The sequence below is a fragment of the Apostichopus japonicus genome, chromosome 10 (assembly GCF_037975245.1).
Source record: "Apostichopus japonicus isolate 1M-3 chromosome 10, ASM3797524v1, whole genome shotgun sequence".
NCBI classification, from domain to species: domain Eukaryota; kingdom Metazoa; phylum Echinodermata; class Holothuroidea; order Aspidochirotida; family Stichopodidae; genus Apostichopus; species Apostichopus japonicus.
In genome coordinates, this window is record NC_092570.1 from 4,030,244 (window position 1) to 4,052,190 (window position 21,947).

The following is a 21,947-nucleotide window of genomic DNA, read 5'->3' on the forward strand; positions in this document are numbered from 1 at the left end:
GCCATCATTTTCCTGTAAGGGCTGAGCACGGCATTACCAAGTTGTTGGAGACCACTTCAATGCCAAGAATATCATAAGGACTACATGGTGGTGTATCAAATAAATATAAGAATACAGAATAGTAATCTGCAGTTCAACTCTTTCAGATATCTAACCTGTACTGTAAGAGATACTGCATGTGGTGTTTGTTTAAACCTATACAATAGTTATTGTTCATGATTTCTTTCCTGTCTGAAGAAATAAACCATTTGAGAGAAAGTGGTGGTATATATTGACTCACGGGTACGTTAACGAGACCTTGGTGCGTTACCAACCCCTTTGTGTTCTGAAACACCTGCTCACTGCGTTCCGCGCCATTAATGTCGTCCTCAGAGAAAGTGGCACACCTTCCCCACTCGATTTTAACCGGCTTCTCTATTTCTCGTTTTGCTCCCTTTGCCTTATGAAAGCTGGCGGCGTAGGCCATCACGTCCAGTTCGTTGACATTTGGCTGAGAGAGATCTGCAGCAGACATGGCCGGTTTGATGCCAAGCTCCTTCCCTGCATTCAGCCCTGTTATTAAAAAAAATATTTAAAAATAAATTTAAAAAATTACACATAAGGTTTTGTAGGATCTGGTGTGATTAGGGTTAATGATTTACATTATTGCCCCCAACTAAAAAAGTCAAATAATTGTTACTCGACATGACCAGCTCACATAGCCACCATCAATTGCACTCTTCTTACACTTTCATACATGTTATAAAAAATTTCAATTTACATTACTGTACTATAATAATGCTCAGGGTCAATATGTCCCAGAAAAAACCTGTCAAATTGCCAAATTTAAAATATTTTTAATTTTCAACAATAAATTTCACAATGAAAACATATAAATATAGTGGGGTAAAACTGGCAATCAGAGAGTATTTACACTTTTTTTTTTTATTTAGAGTGCAATTAGCATCATATATTTCATTGCATGGAGTGGGGATTGCCACCTCTTTGAAATACAGTATATTGTATTTTAAAGGCCTGTAGCAGAATTACCTGTTTTATTTATTGTTAAACTGGTTCTCATGGGATTAGTACACAATTATTAGAATTGTTAGTTGCTATAATACAATAGTATAATAATATATATGTATTATTTTATAATAGTGCACTGCCAAGAATAAAAAGGTTATATTAGTACAAGCTTCGCTGTATATAGGTGCAGGAAAAGTAACAAAACTCTCAAGAAAGTTTATTAAAAAATGGTCAACCTTTTTCGACTGGTAATCATATCAATTTGGGAAAGTTTTCAATGGTGTAGACTACTATACAATGACAGAGTTCATACATAACCTTGACATTTGCTGTATTATACAGGCGGACCACCTACAATATGTATTTAGCAATGACAGAGGAATCGAGTAAACCCAACAGTCAATCAAGGTGTGGGGAGGGGGGGAGGCTACTTTATAAAAAAAATTGCTTCAAAATATCATATTATTTGCTTCATTAATTTATATTAATATTACAATTCAAACTTGTAATTTTGTGTAAAATGGCAACACCAAGCAAGAAGTTACATGTCAACAAACCCACCATAATGAATGTAGGAATCCTTATTGGCCATTTAATTAGAGGGCTCTCACGGGGTTGTTCAAAAAGTTTACAAGTTTAAATCAATTTCTGTGCCATCCTTGGTGTCTACACTCCATTTACAATCAACTACAGTATGTTGATTTTAGTTGTGTTTGAGAAATTTCTACGCAGGATTTATTTTCTTACCAAAAAAGGCATCTGCTTTGTTCACACACATATGTATTTGCTTATTTAAATGTCAGTCAAATTTTAAAAAAACAAAATTGTTTGTATAGTCCTGAAATGAGTTCACAGGGAAACCACAACCATCACATACACATACAGATTAATGTCTTCCTCTAAGTTTAATTAGTAAACCGCAAGTAATAACATATTAAGTTTTAGCTGGCTCCTTTATTCATTTCATTTTTCATCAAAATTGCACCCAGGAAGATAAAATCCCTCAAATACCTGAAGAATGCAAATTTCAATATATGGTTTAATTTTGATTTGGATTGGGAAAAAATGAACATGCTGGCTATAAAATAATTGATAGTCTCCATGAATTAAATTTAATATCTTTAAAATAATGGGATTGATAATTCTGCACAACAAATAACTATAAACAATTAACAATAAACAATTAACATTTCAATTAGTGTAGTTTAGGTAGATAGGATAGTGCATGTGTTGACTGGGAGACAGGTAAGTGAGGAGCGCAGTAAATATTTACTACCCCGCCCAATTGTATAATTCGACCATCTGTTCACTGTGCAAAGATATTTGTCTTTAATAAATTAATTTTGTGATTAACAATTAACTATTGCATACATATCAAGAGACTCACTCTTGTATGTACAACCTATACTGCAGTATATATTTTTATATGCAGCTGTATTTATGCATGAATTATTACTTCACATAGCTCTGTGAATACACCATAAACTGACCCCATATCAAACAGAAATGACCTTGAATTTACACCATCTGACCTACAAAATAACCCACTGTCTTCACACCTTTTGGTAGAATAACGATCAAATCAAACAATTCGCTTTCATGACAACATTACAATAATTTCACACATAATTTTAGACATCAATCATATCCCAGCATCATCATCATTTTTTCCTTTTTTTAATACAGTTAATTCTGCATGGATACTGTGAACTTCTCTGATTGATTTTTTTTTGGGCATTAATTATGGTTTTTTGTGGTCATGTACGTATTCCATTTAAAATCTATCAAATTTGCTTTGTTTTTTTCTCAGAATGCACAGAGGTTAGGATAGCAAACCATTTTAAGAGTAGTAATATAGGCCAACTATAACACACCTTTTTCATTGAAACACACCTTGCCAGGTTCATGTAGATACTCTACACGTTGTTATGCTCCATCGAACAGCTAAACAGAAGTTGAGACTTCTAACCTGACAGATTCAAGTATTGTGTTATATATAATACCGTATATATTCTACCCATCCTTGATTCTTTCGCCAAGAATTCTAATGACGTTTCAAGTTGGGAGTTGCCATAGAAACTTAAGACTTTGTTCGAAAAATAGTGTGACTCAGTGAACAAACATTTACACGTCTTAAAGTTCAGACTGAAGTGTAGTGATGGTAAAAAGCCAAGTACTTTCCATGGGACAAAGTACAGTGCTAATAAATTATAATATTAATTGAAAACAAAGGAAAGGGGAAATTTTGGAAGAAAAATAATTAGTATAAATATTTAACCCGGAATGATAATTAAAAACAACAATTATTCAAAGATTGGAAAGAAAGACTCGAGATAATGAATTAGTTAATTAGTGATGAATGGTATCCCAAACATAAAAGTTTGAAGAAATGAAAGTTAATGCTCTGCTATTGCTCTTCTTTTTATTTTATTATTACTAATTTTTTTTTCATAATTTTTAAGCTGTATTTTGCATCGTATAAGTTACAATCTGGTGACAGACACCACACTCCATCGTTTGAACTTAGGTAAAATATACAATGTATGGGATGTCGTGTCTGTGGAGATGTTCAAAACTGTTTTGAAGACACACCTGTTTTCATTGTTATAATTGTTGTTTACTCTTATTATATATTGTGTACATATCTTTCACTTTCTTTTGTACAGCGCGGCGAGACTTTATTGTAATTTGCGCTATATAAGAACTGTTTATTATTATTATTAATTGTTATTGCACATGAACAGTAGGTTGAATTAATCTCTAAAAGAGAGAGAGGGAGAGAGAGTATACCGAACAGTTTTAACCTCATGGATCAGTTAGTATAGTTAATATGAGAGGTATCCAAACTCCCTGATTACAGTTGGTGTGAATCCTGTTTACATTAGACCAGGGGCACAATGTTGCACCCCGTACTCGGGGTCCGATTTGTAGCCGCATAAATTTCAGATCAGACCCCGCAATTCAAACCCTGTGATGTGCTACCATCGAGGGAGGATAGCAGCCCATGCGTTCGGTGTAACATATTGTAGTTATGTAAATGAAGCTTGGAATCCTCTTCTTCTCCTATGTTCTTTGCTACACCCTTAATTCGACATCATAGGAGTATAGGCAAATGTTAATGGCACAGCTGTTCATCGCACAGTTCATGGTTTCCGCCTTTTATTCAAACTTCTACTTCCTGTTCATACAGTGCATGATCCCGAGTAATGTAAACGCGCAGAGGATTAAAATCAATTTGGTAACTTGTTTTAATGCTGAATACCTAGCTCTGGTCTCATCCCTAATGTACATGCAGGCTTAGCCTACTTAGTAATACTATGGTCCTATAAGTCCTGATGGAGTTAACAACACAACTAAACAGGGAAACTTCCTCACTTAGACAGCTTTGCGGAAACTGGTTACAATTGCAATAGTTCTACCCTAACATTTCTTATATAATGTGAGTAAGGCTCTAAATTAAAGCAATTTTTGTATCAATTTGTTTAATAAAAGGATTTACAAATCAATCACATTTGAAGCTTTTTTAAAAGTGTTACCTATTGTTGGACTGATGTAGGTCTAGCGAGTAAATTACATAACAGGATTTTGCTCTATCATAGTCCAGCCCTGGGATTAAAGGATAGGAGAGGGGTAGGGATTGGAGATGGATGCATACACGATAGTATTTAAGAAATGGGTGGAGACCGGAATAAATAGCCCAGGTATAGTTTTAAATGACCTTGTAAGTATGTACTTAACAAATGCATGTATAACACCTATAGTACAGACTACTGTTTACATATGACTCATCATGTTAATGATACCACGCACCACCTGACAGAGAGTCCGAGACCCACCCCTTGAACTCAAATAGCTCTTTGTACACTATGAACTATGATAAGCTGACAAGAATTGCTTGCAAGCCCTATAATGATTCCAAATAACTTTATACTGATGGATATGTTACCCCTAAAATAAATATCAACAGTTTTGGCCCCTAATTTTTTCGCATGCTTATTAAAACTTGCTATACAGTTATTTAAGTTTTCCAAAGGTAATGTTCTTGTGGTGCTGAATCCCAAATTTATACTTCCAGTCATTGCAGGATCAAGTATGTGTCAAAATTAGACAATTAGTGTACATTAATATTTCAGTAATGACAAATAGTTTGAGGGAAGTATATAACATATACTGTATGCTTGTTGAAGTGGGGAGTACGAGTGGCCATTATTTGACCCTCTGGTATACATTTGGGGCCACTATTGATGCTATTTAACTCTAAAATTAACGGCAAGTCTTTATACCGTACATTTAACGAATGAAACACATACATCTTCTATGAAGTATTTGCATAGTCAAGGTAAAAGTTTGTCATCAGTATATACATAGATATTCACTATATATAGTGGCTAATATTTATTTACCATCCATAGCATAGTTAATCCACTACTTTCAATTGAGTATTAAAAGTCCACAATCAATTACTTTAGTAGCCTGAAGAGTAGCCAGCCCTTTAGTTGCAATAGTTGTAAATGGTAATATGTTTTTTTTTTTAATTTTTTTTTATTATTGTTCTAACATCACTGTGGTAATCAAACTCCAAACGAAGATCATAGCTAGCTGCAGAATGTTTTCTTTAATGATAAGCTGAAGTTGCTAAATAGTTCAATGCATGTATGGTAGCAATTCAGTCTGCAAATTTCACAGATTGTCAAAACAGACTGGAACTTGACCTAGTGTCAGGGGGTGGGGGGGGGGACAAGCCTGATCGTGGTACAGGTTCATGATTCAGCAAAAATCAATTTTTAATAAAAAAGAACCAGGATATTTAATATTTAGATATTTGGTAAGGGTAAGAAGACAAGCAATATAAACAGAATGGAAGCTTCAAAGGTAGTCAGTGTAGGCCCCAAACTATAGCACGCTATTATTGCTAGAAGTTTTCAAAAAGTTAGCTCAGTGGTTAACGCCGGTGCCTTTCAATCATAAGGTCCCCGGTTCGAGTCATTCCAAGATTAATGTATGTCGTCTAGTTACAGAGTTGTTGACAATTGACAATTCATAATCATGGACTTTAAATTTGAATCTAAGAGACTGACTTCGGTAAGCTTGCGGCTTTGATATAAGCCAATGAGGCTTCTTCGCGAGTTCCTGGAGGTCTTTACTCTCCAAATTGTTCCCAGACATTTTTAAGGAACACACAAGATGACGGAATGTCCCAGTTAGGAAAATTTCCTCGAAGGTCGTAGTAAAAACAGTTCAAGAATTTTGACCAAAGGTACTGTAACTATATTTGAATATCTAGCATATTTGGGGCCAATACAGCACACCTTTAAACACTACAACTGTGGGTAACTAGAAGCTTATTTTTAGAACTATACATACAAAAGCAATGTTGCCTGATTGCTTTTGTATTTGATCACTGTTCGGCTCTCTTTGAACTCTATTAGTGGATCAGTTTGAACCGTGAAGATGGAAAGGTTATATACTTTTGGGTTGCATTCAGTGACGGTTAGCATACAGAACAAACCTATCGAAAAATGAACTACCAGGGCGCTCCAACCAAACAAACACGTTTATACTGCCAGTGATTTCTGTGGTGGTTTCACGCTGCAATGCATCTCAATGGTGTTCGTTTATTCAGTAGTTGGTCCTTTTAAATACAGTATTTTAATGACTGTTTTGACATGGTTCAGAGATCTTAATTCCCGTTTAAAACTTACTTTGACAATTGTCTGTGGGAATGATGACTTGGAAACATGTCAACATAGTAACAGGCTAACATACAGTAGGCGTACAGTAGCTACCACTAGGGCGTATTTAAGGCTTGATTGGTAACTCTGTGTTAATTTTGGCAAATATATAATTGTCAGTTTCTTGAACGAGGGGTTTCTAACATTTGAAAACTACCATGAAATATATCTGCTCATCAAATTACTTTAGGGTCCCTTAACCCCATTTATTTTCAGGGGAATGATTTTTTTTCACAAGCTTAAAAGGTGCCACCGTGGGTACATAATTAGGAATCCTGCCCATCCTGACCCCCCCCCCACCCACATCCCCATCCGCTCTCCTTCCCAATCTTGAACCGGTGTCAGGGACCCAGGGACTTTAAAACTAAGAGACTCACAATATATGTTTCTACTGCAGGAGAGCTGTAACAAAGCTGGGGTTGAGAATGTAAATGATACAGCAAGGAGCAACTAACTACCTGTTCACACCTCTCAATTGATGCATGGACATTAAGTACACTGTATAAGTCTGTACAGTCCTGAGCAGAAAAGACTTATCATTTATAAAGAGTGTCAAATTTAGTAGTCAAAGTATTGAAACATCTTTTTTTAGAAGGTATTGGCCTAATCAAAACAACTTAGGCAAAACTCCTAAGGATGTGCAGGTATATCACAAAATATTTTCCTGTGGATAAATGATGTGACATAAAGATCCATAAATACAATCAAGTTAAATACTGTACTTGGGTAGAATTTTCAACCCATCTGAGCGTGCACTGTGATAGGATGCAGTTAGTAGCAGTATTAATTTAACCTGTGTGCTAGCTACAATTAACGAAAAAAAAAATTTAGTTCAAAAAATGTAAGTTTACTAATTGTTAGTAGTGCGCAACGTATACCCAGAAATACAACCAATGATTTAAACGTTAAACATGACCGTGCAGTGGTTTCAAACAATCACATCACAAAGTTAATGCATAAAATAGGGAGAGTGAAAGGATAGGTTGCACAACAGATGCACTTTCCTATGCGTTAAGTGTGTTAGTATCTCCACAGCCAGGTTAAATTCCCAACAACACCAGAAGAGGACCTACCGCGGTGCTGCCTGTGATGCCGCCTGGTGTGTGATCTCGTGGAACGTTGCTTCATAGTCGAGTCCAGGTTTGTCATGCTGTGGTATTGCCGGCCCTCCGACAGAGACCGGTGGAACTTCACGGGCGGATTGAACGGTTGTTCTTTCCTCATTGAAAAGTATCCCAAATCTCGATCCTGTGACACCGCCCTCGCCTTCGGTGACTGCAGCTCGTCCCTCCTCCTTGTTCTCGACTCTCGTTCCGTGGAGTAGTCCTGGTAACCTCTGGAATCCAGCTGATGGCTGGACTTTGATGACATACTGTAATTGCCTTCATTTTTGAGACGGGCGCCTTCAGTTTGGAGCATCAATCGACTGACGTCCTCGCGCAGATCGTCTAAGTCTGCCTCCTTGGTGAGTAAGGGACCATATTGATGATTTCGGAACCATCCCGTGTGTTTCTCCCCATCCTCTGCACTATGAACTCCAGTATCGCTGGTATAATGATTCGACCCACCGTTGACCGTAGGCGACGAACGGCCGTCCCGAGAACCAGAATAGCTGCTCCTAGACGAACTCTTGAAGAGATCTCCGTCCGTAGTTTGATAACTTCTGGGAAATGTGCTGTAGGATTTGCTGCCCGTGTAATCCTTCAGGTTTCGTGACGTTTCCGAGCCAGCTGCGTTGTAACCGTACCCAAAGCCATCGGAGAAGATGTCTGCCTTGGCCGGGCCGTTATAGTCGTGTCGGGAGCCACTGATCGTATGGAATTTGTTTCCATGGGAACCATACTTAGAGGAACCGTTCTGTGTCTCCGACGAGGACTGGTCGTAACGATGATCTAAAGACCCGTTGTCATAACCGCTGGACATGTTATAGTAGCGTTTATCAAGGCTGCCCTCTTCCTCCTCCTCATCTTGATGCGGCTTCCAGCTTTCATAGCCGTTTCTGGGAAATTCCTCCCGATGGCGACTGGCCGAGCTGAAGCCACTCCCACTCCATGAGCTGTCCCTGTATGCCGGCCCGCGATCGTGGATCGATGGTGCGTCGTACAGGCTGTTGGTGGTTCGTTCATACGAGGATGGCATGCTCTCCCTGCTCATGGAGGAACCGCGCCGATCACTTTGAGTGAAATAACTCTTCCTCTGAGGAGGAGGGGAGAAATCGCTCATTCGTGAGGATCCGCGATCGCTGTAATGAGACGAGACGCGGTCGCTGTACCTCGACAGGTAGTCACTCTGGTGAGATGGCGGCCGTTCGTCGTAGCTAGACGTTACCTGTTCGCTCATTCTAGACGAAGGCCGGTCATTCTGAATTTGGGGAGATGTGGCTGATGACAAGTATGAGAACCCATGTCTATTTTGTCTAGTTGGGAGGGAGTGAAGAGACTGGCTTTTATTCAACATTCCTGAATACTGCCGGGGCTTGTAAGTGTCCCCAAAATGACCGTTACGGTGACGGTCCGAATGGTAACTGTCAAAATCCATAGTTATTGGGCCTCAGATTCCAACGCAGTCTCACAGAATACAAAACAATCTAAAATGGCTGATAGATATCGAGTAGATTTGTCATGGCTTTACACTCAGAAATATCTGGGAAAAATAAATACATAAAATTTAAAACCATCAGTATATGTTAAATGTCAATGTACATTAACCGATACATGAAAATTCTTACCGCAGTACATTACTGTATAAACTGATCAAAAGTCAATATCAATTGAGAATTGAACTCAATTGAATAATTACACCAGAGAGAATTGTCACGGTTTTCAAGGATCTGCTCTTAAAAAAAAAAAAAAATCAGATTGTTGTTCAATCTGTTCCTCTTACAAATAACTTGATAAGATACTCAATTGCTCTTAAACTGTGTGTGAAAAGAACCATGCACACATGAAATTAGAATAGGTACTGTACTAAGCACATCCAACAACTATTATTCTACTAAAAATGATCCAATGTAATGATTGAAGGCAAGAGCCTTCATCATGGATACAAATATATAATCAGTGTGCTATTGTCTCAATTGAGATACTGTATGTCAACAGAAATCTTATATCTGGAGAAGAGTCTTAGGCTGTACACACTTACACATACCATATTAAAGTTTTGAAATAAATTTACTGAAAAAGCAAAATTTAAAACATATTCAAACTCTTTTACTCTAATTACAACTGAATTCTGTGCTCTGAAAAAAGAAATTAAAAACATAGGTATGGGCTAAAAAGTCTGCAAGCTATTTTACAAAAGAAATCAAGAAAACTTTTTTTGCTCTTTTTTTTCAATGTGCCAAACTAATTGTTGATCCATCTTTGAGTTCTCTCTGTCACCAAAGCAACTGATGAATTAATTAGCCAAAATCATTGACATTTTTCGTAACTTTTTATAGTACCACATCAATTCATTATCTTATTTTAGCAAATAGTTCTTCATAAATTGTGTTCTTTCCTTAAATATTTGAACTCTGGCAAGGGAACTCATGTATACACCAGCTGGTAATAAAAATATATCGTTGGGTCACGTTTACTCTCTACACAGACTGGCAGCTATACAGTACCTTCATCAAATTTTGTATTCAAACTGTTCCTGAGAAGATTACACAAGTCAATGCCAGTTTAACAACTTGTGAAAAGAACTATCTCTCGGAAGTGTCGAGTGGAAACACTGACTTGAAACAGTCGAGTTCCCATTACACAAAAACTACAATACAAGCAAGTTATGCGAGGTCACACTGTATGTGTTGATCATGCCATTGGATATACACATTGTACAGTACAGTATACCCCTGCTGTATACACTTATAGAGAATCTGTGCTTTAAAGCTTGAGTGTGTTGTCATGTAAAAACAGGTCAACTCTATATTACCCCTCCCCCCGCCCCACAACTCAATAGTTAAGTTAACTCCATCATCTCAAAAGGATTGTCTGGTAGCCCTAAGAAGTTACCTTAAATATTATTCATAAATAATTTTCCAAACATGTTGTCAAAGTATGAGAACTCTAATGTTGCGTTTGACAGAGAAATGATTTTTAATCGTTAAGGTTGGACGTTTCAAATATGATTTGAACAGTAACGAACGTGACGTCATCTTCGCAAATGCAGATTGCGACATAACCCACGCTCCGTAATAGTACCTACAGTAATCACAACCAAACCGCGTTGTATTTCTTCCTTAATTTTCGGTGAAATTTCTTATAAATTAGATATGTCTTTAAAAACTCCTTAAGCCGCCATCTATGTAGTAGATTGGTGGTTTCGTGGTCTTTGTGTAACACAAGATAAGTTTGAACAGCAGACTCTTCGTTGTTTACAATGCGATGTTTAGCTCTAAAGAGAAGAATGTTCACATGTGGGCTACTCTAACGTTTACAATCGGACAGTTCTGCGAAGCTTAAGCTTCTCCATACTACATTCTGCTCTGACATCGATTCCGCCAAGTTTCATCTTTAGGTGTTTCAAATACTTTTCAAGGTTCCTTTTACTGTAAAGTTTATCCGTGAATTTTATTTCAGCGATTTCGAAGAACAGTTTATGAACGGTGGCTTGAGTGTCAGAGTGTATTATGTGCAATGCTATATATGTATACCAACTGGGCATGGTAGGCTGTATACGTTTGCGATGTGTACGTAATATACAATAGGCAATCACCTGTGCGTGTACACGTGAGAGTGTTTTTGCTGCGGAAATGGGAGTGCTAACTTCAAGTCGCCTGTTTTGTCTATTTGCCTGGACTACTGTAGGCCAATCACCAATTGTTGGGTTCGAACAAACGGTGCTTTTGGTGAGAAACTGGTGAATTTGGAAACCAGATTTCTACAAGAAGAAAACGTCAAATGGGGACAATTTTCACATGTTTAGAAAAAGAAAAATAAGAACTACAAGGACAATGTATCAAAATCTTCCACCAGACAATTCCTATAAGCTAGTAAATCGTTAATTATTCTTTAAGGAGAGACAGACTAGATCATCAATGTTCTTCCATACATGTGATTATAGCAATCAAACTGCGTAGTACAGTTTACTGCAAAAAACTTTCCCGAAACAGCTGAGGAAAATCTTATTCCATTTTGAAGCATTCTTCCAACTGTACAGTTAATCGAGGGACAACCAGGTCTTACTTGTTGGTTGTCAGAAGAGCAAATTGGTTGTCCGAAAAAATGAAAAAAAAAAACAATTTAGCCAATAATGAAACTGGAAAATTCAGTCAAGTTTGAGATAATGAAGTATAAAGCTGACAAGAAAATGATCTAATGCTGTAAATGCATGCTCTTCACTTGATTGTTGTATCTTGCAAGGATATCCATCCCCCTCCCCCCCACCCACCTTTAGAGTTTTTTCAATTTGCTATAAAGTTGCAAAATAAACTTGTTAAAATAAGAATTGCAAATTTAACCCTGCTCATTACCCTGTAGTTTCCTGTTTAATGCAATTTTTTTTTTTTTTTTTTGGTTCTTGTTAATTAAATTGAAATGATGAATGAATTATATTGATATTTAAAGTTTGATAACTCTTAAGACCCCTAAAGATACTATTTCAGAATAAACCTCCATAATCCCATTCCCTTGAATTACAACTCACCCGTCAAAAATGTGGGTTTTATAATAAATTCTTCACATCTATACAACACGATGCACAATAGAACACTCCCCACTGGCTTATTTAGTGTTATTCAATTGCTATAGAGCCAACCCATCAGTGTGAACAAAGTATATATATATACCCTGGTTGCATGCATTCACAATACAATACCACCTTAGAAGTGATTGTGTATCTTCATAACAAATATTCTACAGTTTTTAAAGGTATGCTGTATTAGCCCCAAATATGCTAGATATTCAAATATGGTCACTTTTGGTCAAAATTCTTTAAACTGTTCTAATTACAACCTACGAGGAAATTTTCCTCACTGGGACATTCAGTCACCATGTGTGTTGCTTAAAAATGTCTGAGAACAAGTTTGGAGAGTAAAGACCTCCAGGAAATTACTTTTTTGAAAACTTTTAGCAATTTTAGTGTGCTATAATTTGGTGCCTATACTGACCATACCTTTAAGGATACACTGTTTATATTGCAGTTGAAGACCTCATATAAAAATGCTGAATGGAGTGCTAACTGCTGTCAATATTTATAATCAGACTTTGATTCAGTATGTTTATTTGACAGAATAAATTGGCAAATAATTTGGTGTAAAGATTTTACCAAACCATGCGGCTTAAAAATATTTTCTTTTCCTTCATCAGTCTGAATAAACATATGTACGTAAGTTCTGTGTCAAAAACACTAAACTATTGACAATAACTAAAGTTTTGTCATGTGTGACAACTTTTTTAGTTTCTCCCTATTTTGAGGGATATACAGTATACTACTTTAAAATGAGAAGCAAACCAAACAATACTATCATGATTAACACATGATGTAGGAGAGAATTCTCATTCAATAGCTCCCATTATACTGTACAGCTAAGTATAAGCGACTAGGCCTACTGTATTAAGTATCTTACATGTTTTAATTATCCCTCCAGCTGCTAGACCAACAGTAGACTTATAGGGGCATCTAATAGGGGCCGGGCATCACAGAGCATCACAGCCTGGGTAAGTCTAATAAGGGCATCACAGAGCAACTGCAGTGACTGAATTTCTTTTTTTCTTTATTTACGTTCCTTTGTATAGAGATGGATTTTGTTGTACTAACATGATGACACTGCTGTCTGCTAGCCATACAGTACCTGCTATTTGATTTATCTGTTAATTTAATAGACCTTAACATGCATGTACCTTCACCATGAACTTACAAAAGGGAAAGTGAAACGTTATTTTGTTTTTGCATATTTCCACGTGGGCCCCAGACATGACTTTTGAACCAGGATATAAGCCTAGAGTATTAGGTATCTCAATTGAAACTTATAAGACTTTTTCTTAATAATCCTACTGTACTTTCTGTGAGGGAGAAGTCTCTATAACATACAACATAAAGATAAATGGCGGGCGAAGTTTGGTTCTTTCATTAAACATCGTCAACAGTGGGACCCCAAAATTTAGCGTGCTAATAGTACACTAGTAACCAAAGTATTTTTAGTACCAAAGGTATTCCAGATTGATCCTAGACATAAGATCCTAGCATCATCCAGTTCAGTAGCCTCCTTAGATCCATCAAAGATGTCTTTTCTCTGTAATGGGTTAAAATTATACGCTACTATGAAATGATTAGATCAACATGGAGACTGCTTTAATTGTGAGTCACGATTAAAAAAAACACTTCTTCGAGTTGAATGACCATTTCTCACACTTTCTAGCCTATTTTGTGAAAAACAAATTTGATATGTAAGATAAAATTTTCCCAAAATCCAATCTATAGCAGTGAGAGGATAATCCTTGAAATCTTAAACAGTGAATGTTCATCAGATCCATATGAGTGGAAACTCAATGATACTGTTTTCTTTATGCAAGCACCTGTACACCAGTGGTATTCTATTACAGTTTCAGGAGAAAAACTCATTATCCACTGAAATTTACTTACTCAAGCCTGAAGCAATATTACAGAAACTAGCACAAATCCTCACAACCCCCCCCCTCCCTCCCCCCCTCAAGAAAAAATGCAAAAATCCTCATTGCCAACATATTCTTCAATTTTTTTTAATTATTATTTTAACATTTAGTTGCTAGCTTCATGCCTCCTATATTAGTTTACCTACTTTTTTGGACAAGTAAAATAGGTCCTTCACCCTTAGAGACTTTGTTTTTGAGCCAAAAAAAATGACAAAAGCTGAGAAACATGACAGGTTCGGAAGGCCATGTCTAACAATGGTAGATAAACTGAGCCATTGTGCAGACCGTATAGTGTTCATGGGGAACTCATGTTTTCGCAAGGAATAGAATTTCTGTAAATCCTCAATACCACAGCGAAAGATTGATGACGACATTTTAGGAATACACATTATTCACATCTGTCTAAAGGAAAGGACTTGTTGCCGCTATGTTGGAATGACTTATTTACAAAATATCAAAACAAAGTTAAAGCCCTCTAGATAGAGAATACTTTAATGTTTATGGAAGGAAAACTATATTCCATTTTGTTTATTTGTTTGTCTGGAAGATGAAGTGGAATCTGGGAAAATTTATAAAGAATGATAATGTATACTAAATATGAAACTATGTTACCAACATTCTATAAGGTTATATTGTTGTTATCAGATATATGACCAGGCATTTTTGAGCAAGAGACCCCATTGGTCTGGGTAAGAATAGGCAAAACAGTTTTTGTGATGGGGGAGGGTGGGGGGGGGAGGAAGAAGTCGAGGAAGGAGGGAAAACCATGATTAAAGACCAGGCATCTGTACAATTACTGTATTTTCTTATTTCTGTACAGTACACATACTGTATACAGTAGGCTACACTTAACCAACAATACAAACCTTAATTTCTATTTCCTATATTTTGTCAATGGTCGCTGAAACCACGGCAAAATACAGAATAAGAAAGAATGTCCAAACTGACCATGGATGCTCAGAGAATTGGGTAAATTTGCTTTCATACAAGTAAAGTGTTCCATAGTGTAGGGTACTGTATACATGGTACTGTACACTGTACTACCATGCTTAAGAGCAATTAAACTGTATCAAAAGTATGAATGGTTCTGTAACTGATCTAATCATGACAGGATATTCATACTGATCCTACCGTTCAGCTGTTAAAGTCCTTTAAAATATCTCCTGACAAAACTTCCCCCCAAAAATATGTTTTCAAATGGTTGATAAAAATAGAGCTACAGAGCATAGCACATAGCATATTGCATAATATTGTAGCTGAACTACATATTAATTTTTTCCAAAGTCAATTTTGACTAAATTAGGTCAAGATATTGATTAATACAATTCTTTTTCGATGAACAATACGATGTAAAGGATAGAATAGTATATTTCTGGTAGGTCTTCATGCTGCAATCAATATCTACTACAAATTTTGCCAAGAATGTCTGAAACCTGCCCTAATTTCACATCACACCGCTCCTTTTTGTACAGTATGCCTGTCAGGGTTGGCATTTTCCGGGGAAAAACCTGTTTTTCCCACTAAGCGGTAAAAACCAGGTAAAAACTGGGAAAAACTGGTAAATACCGGTAAAAACCGCCTCCGTCTCGAAAACTATTGTTACTTGTCCGTAATATGCAGGGTCATCAGTAGGCATGATATTGTTTCATGACAGGCATATGTTATTGAATATGGGAGTTTCTTAGCTTCATTTTGAGCTATTTTATCACAACCTAATTTTACTTTTTGTGGAAAAAAGAGTATTTTTCATATTGCACATGTATAGTTATTATGTCACGATCTCTTTAGCAGTATGCATTGCCTATTGCCCAAACCATTATAGGTCTACACTGGGACACTCACCCCTCCTAAATTCTTCAGGCCTATTATGTGCTCAGACTGTTCATTCAATTAATACAGTAGGCAACAGTCTATTGAGGTGAACTTCAATCCAGGGGGCTCAATAGAAACTGCTTTGAAACTATGTAAGGCACATGGGCCCAATTAAAGTATTAAACGCACAATCTACTTGGTGAGCGAGTTGCAAAAGTTACACTGTGAATATGTTTGCTCACTTTCCATGTTTTTGTGATGGTGTTGCATTATATATAAATGTAACAAGACAATGTGACATGTATAACATGACGAACCAAAGCCCTAGGAGGCGCCAACAGTTTGATATGGACAATCGGATCCTGTACTTACATGTTTCCACTAAGTACATTTTTTTTGTTTTTTAACAAAATTATATTAGTAGCTAACTTTTATCACCAAAAACATTTCAGATGGGGGTGGCCTGGGCCTCCAGGGTCCCTTCCCTGGATCCACCTCTTTCCAGAAGATGACTGATTTCCTACATTTTTGAGACTCATGCATCTATTGAATAGTTTTTGCAGTACATGCTTTCACAACTGTAAGTATAAATAGCACAGAGAGATAATACCAAAGAAAAGTGATGCAGGTCGTAACCCTGTGGTGGGTTGGTAAGGTGGGGCCAAGGGGAGGGGAAGGGGAGGGGTATAGCAATACACCAATATGCGGTAGACTGGAAAGTGGTTGGTGTGGAAAGTGTAATATTGTAGAGTGTAGACAGGTAAGGAGATTATTGTACAGGTTGAGGAACATGTTAACATGCGTATTGACTGGCTTAATATTTATGGTTCCCCCAAAAAATATGGAGAGCAATTGTTGCCACTTTACAGAGATCAGATATAAGCCCATACATAATGTAAAGGAACAGAGTCACTTTAAAGATCATTAGTATTGGTCAAAAGTACCTTCCCTGGGTGCCCTGCAGATCTGAGAGGGTTACTTCTAGACACTGAGGAATGTTAAAATTGACAATTAAATTGTTCAGTCGAGGAAAAATTACTTAAAGATGGCAATAATATAAGGCCTGTTGAAGTTGGAGCACCAGTGAACCATTATTTGACTTTCTAGTATATTTGGGACCGACACTGATGATCTTTAACATTCACTGAACAAAAATATTATAAACAAAAATCGGGAATATCCACAAAGTACAGGAAAATCACTGATTGTATGAATTTAAAGTAGGCCTAATGGGTGTGACCAACTAGCACAAATTAATGATTTGTCAAATATGCATGTACAGTAAGTTAAAGCACAAGCCTAAAGTTTATGCTATACACTGTAGATTGAAGCTTAATTATCTTACATTAAAATCAACTCGGATGAGCCTCTGGAATTTTAGATAACATCTGCAGAATCCAGACTTTGACCGACTCAACTGTCCACAAAGTACAGATGTCAGTAGCTAAGTGATGAGGATGTGAATATTGATTTTGACTAAGAGCCAAATAAGCTTGTAAACAAAACCTGACCAAATTATTCAAAAATTACCTGTATCTTAATTATCAGTAATTAGCCTCCTAGAATTATGCAATGACAGATCTAGAATTAATGAGAAACGTAGGTTTAGAAAAGAAAATTGTAAAAAGTGAAGGAGCTTAAAACAATGGCTGATATATAGCAAAAACAACAGACACTTACAGTAGAGCATTTAAATTATTACATCAACACTGTATAACCCACAAAATTCCAAAGAGAAAATCACACCTTTCCATACTGTAACGTACGCTTATAATCCCCTGTACACAGCGCAGTGAATGGAACAGATTTCACATAGCTTCCACGAAAGAAAAAAAAACAAAACACTTGTCAATTCTCCTGACTATAACAACCTAAACTGTCATCAGAAATACCTAAATATTGGACCAATTCAATGGTCAGAATCGTCGAAAAAATCTCTTTAAATCAGTTCAGGACCGTAGCCTTCCTCACGCTCATTTTTCTCCGATGCACAAGATAATCACTGTCCCAAAAGTCGATGGTAAACCATGAGGAAAAAAAACCTTATCTACAACAGTTTTACCATGATAGGTAAAATGGTGGCAAGCTTGCACTCATGACTAGTGCCTGCTGAATTTTTTCCTGTACATCTTTAGATTCTGAATAAGGTGAGGCTATAGGGTTGGGACTTACTGCACTAAAAGACGATCATACCTCAAATCTAGCGGAGCGTGACAGACAGAAGGGTCTGTGAAACCTGCAGTAAAGTACTGAGAGGGGGAGACATTAAGCAAAAAAAGTTGTAACCACCTTTAGTATAATGACTGTGTCCAGGTAAAATAATAATATATGTAACACAAATATCCAGGTCTGAGTGTAGTAGCTGTCTATCTAAGATCTATCTTTCTCTGTGTGTGCTTCAATATGGAACTGTACAGTATGCCTACAGCTTAGCTTTAAGACATGTCAATTCAATTGTCCCCAAGTTTTTGTGTGGTTATTCTTGTTTTGAATAGAAGGATTTTGGCTTTGGAGGGTATTAAGTCTAGGGGCCACTTTGGGTCTGTAGATCAAAAGAATTGTAGTTTAAGAAATATGTTCAAAGCTTTGTAAGTTTCTATTATTATTTACCTGCAGGTAATGATCAAAACATTCTATATACAGCATGAATTCCAGAGAGCATCAGGAGGTTGATTTTAATTATCTCGTTAATCAGGCAATTGTGGAGGATCATGCTGCAGATGCTTGATTATGGTTACATGTAGAGGGCAATAGGTGAAGCTGGGAATTAATTACAGGGAAGCAGGTGGGGGTTTGAAGGGGGGGCTGGCTGAATTAGGGCAGTTGGGTGTATTACTAGCAGGTACAGGTTGAGGCTGGGGAACTTGAAGCTTGGGAAAGGGGTTTGGTGGTGGGTGGTAAAGAGTTATTAGCAGATAGAGGCTAGCAATGGGTGAATATTTGCTTGAAGGAAATATATTTCAGTGAGGGGAATGGAATATACTACAAGAACTAACCTGTGGAAGGCATGATTTCATATCAGAAGTATACCTGTAGCTAGCCTAATATACTTTAAAAGATATATACCAATTGAAGCTTAGGCCTATAAAGTTTAAAGTATTGTTGCAATATATTGTTCATATTAATTTCAAATACATTTCTATAAGTTGCAAAGTACTAGAAGCTAACATTGTGATGTTAAATGCAAAGAATACAAATATTGTAACTAAAATCAATGAATCTGATGGGAGGTTTCAAACAATTATCAACCAGAACTAGCTCATTTTTTACATTTTCATCAGCCAATGAGCGTGATATATGGATTAAAGCAGTCAGGTCTGCAAACTCTTACGCCCACGACCCAGTAGCTTCCATTTGGAATGAGCTAGCCAGTAACCACCAGACCCCCACACCCCCTCAGATTCGATGCTCGTAATTCATGAAAACTAGCTTGGACAGTGGGTGTTACCAAACTCCCAAACTGCAAATAGTTTTTGCGGTGGAAAATCCTGCAACCCGCCTAATTTTTTTTACCAATTACCCACTTTTGGGTCGTGCCCCATAGTTTTAATTGTGGACTTGTGGTTGGTCGAAAAGGAAGGTTAGAGGATATGGGTGGGTGGCAATTATTAAAATATGATTGTCTTATCTCCCAAACATATGTGATCCAGCTATAGTCAATAATGTTTATTTATTGGTTGACAAGTATGAAAGGTAAATAGCCTTACAGTTGACTGTTCAAAAGTAGAAGGAATGCCTGATATTTGCTGATAGGGATCTCTGTTTGCGTATTCACTCGAATGTGGATGTCAGATCTTTAATATTGAATCATCTAGTTAAAGTCCACTATAGTTACTCCCTTGTTGAGATATATGCTTTATCCTAAGAACAATTAAACACACCATAGAGGGATAACTGGATTCAGCTTCAACTCCCTCACACCTTAATCTGTTAAACTAAACTTTGATAAGCAAACCCATAATTTCACTTTACCTGATTATGTCTCATTACATAAAACAATTACTCATTAAAAAAAATTATTAAAAGATTTGGTTTTGGGTGTGTTCACTTTGACTCCATCATACCTAGTACATATTCATTGCCATCAAGATATTTGTATCATATTACTTTTTGTCATAATTTTGGAGGGGGAGGGGCAGGTGGGGGAGGATAGGGGGGCCTTAATTATTTTTTTATTTTTTATGAAGAACCTGAAAGTAAGCTTCTTCAGTATAAATCAATGTAATTAATTTCATATCTGTCTGCAGATTTAAACACAATGATTATGGACAATGTCCAACTTGAGTCCCTCCCTCACTGCATTCCCTAATTAGTGGGGAGGAATTATAATCCCTTCTTCTCCAAATTCCACATGTATTGTTATTCCAACAATCTTACCTTTCTGGCAGTTAGCTACTTTATCCTCTGGGTCCAACTCTTGCCATCCTGGACAGTTCTCACCCATAGCATGAGCCAGACCGCAGATGACGAGTCCATCGTTAAAGTCTGACTGTAAATGAAGGGGAAAAAAAGTCAACAGTTATGACTCACATTAACTTCATTTAAAGGGTGTGAAGACTCACACAAAAAGAAAATCTAATGCCGGTAATCTGACCTAGTTTCGAATGAGGTGTAACAGAAGTGTTAGACACCACCATCGATCCCAGAAAATACACACACTGCTTGCTACCGTTGGTAATTAGACACAAGTGTACAGTCAGTACATACAGCTGCGGTCAATACCCAAAGCACAGTGTATAAACGATACAGCGATGGACATCTCAGGTCTAGTTAAAGATAACAAGGTATCACGTTTCATTACTGTCTGCATTTTGTAGCAACACGAACAAAACGTCATTTGTAAGCAACAGAACGTTAACTTTTTTAGATGGTCGCACACGGTTTGGGGCGAGTTTTCAATGCCTTTAAGTCACCCTAGCAGTTAGTGTACTTCCTACAAGAGACATATATATTTGACATATTTTCACTCAGTAATATTAAACTGTAGCTTTTGACGATACCAATACCATCAAATACTTCTTTTCAAGTGATGGTAGAAATGATAGGCCATGTTGTTTAAGGAATCTTTGTACAGAATGTTAATCAGTAATGTGCCATTATACACCTACAAATGTATGCTAAACCTTAGTATTTTTAATGATTAACATTGATTTGCAATTGAAGGTCATAAGTGATTCATCTTATTACAGAATAGGCAACCAGAAATGCTCACAGACTATATTAAAAAACCAGAGAATTCCTGTGATTCTTTTGTGTTTAATAAATTCTAAGACGAATTTTCTTGTCAGAGAGTCTGATCACTATTACCTCAAATAAAGTAGAAATCTACCTTAGAAGCCCATAATGAATTCTACCTGGCAACATTTTAAAACTCATAAAATATTCAGTGAACATGGATTATTCCATAAGTTAGGTGGGGAAATCCAGGTTGTGACATAATTTTTGGGCTTCCATTTGTTGAAAAATTGAGCTCCATTTTTGAGCACGTACATACGTACCATCCATAACAATTCTGGCTGTCATGAGCACTATATAATCGTACAGTGCTAATAACATATTCATTTGTATTGATCATAATTCTATAATTTAGCAGGGAAATGTATCTTGCCATTGAAGTTCTGGTGTTGGTCAGTGAAGTTACACTGCAGCATGATTTAAACCATTTTAATATCTTGCAATTGAACCTGCATTGTAATAACTTATAAAGCAAACACTGAAATAGTTTCCAGCATGTATAGCTATCAAAAAAAAAAGCACTGTAGCTATAACGACCATATCAAATAGCAAAGTATTTTTTCAA

General features: G+C 36.8%; 1 protein-coding gene across 4 annotated transcripts in view; it reads right to left on the minus strand.

The window, feature by feature from the left end:
* The window catches only part of LOC139974831 (filamin-A-like), a 59,052-nt gene that overhangs the window by 21,240 nt on the left and 15,865 nt on the right, over positions 1-21,947 (minus strand). For 2 of the 4 annotated variants that reach the window (XM_071982293.1, XM_071982294.1), the window contains exons 4-5: positions 20,525-20,636; positions 281-552 (exon numbers count right to left, since the gene is read on the minus strand). In XM_071982293.1, coding sequence (XP_071838394.1) covers positions 281-552; positions 20,525-20,636 — 384 coding nt within the window. Of the gene's footprint in view, positions 1-280; positions 553-7,813; positions 9,384-17,893; positions 18,343-20,524; positions 20,637-21,947 lie in introns of those variants that run through there. The other 2 variants (XM_071982292.1, XM_071982291.1) reach the window with 2 other exon arrangements.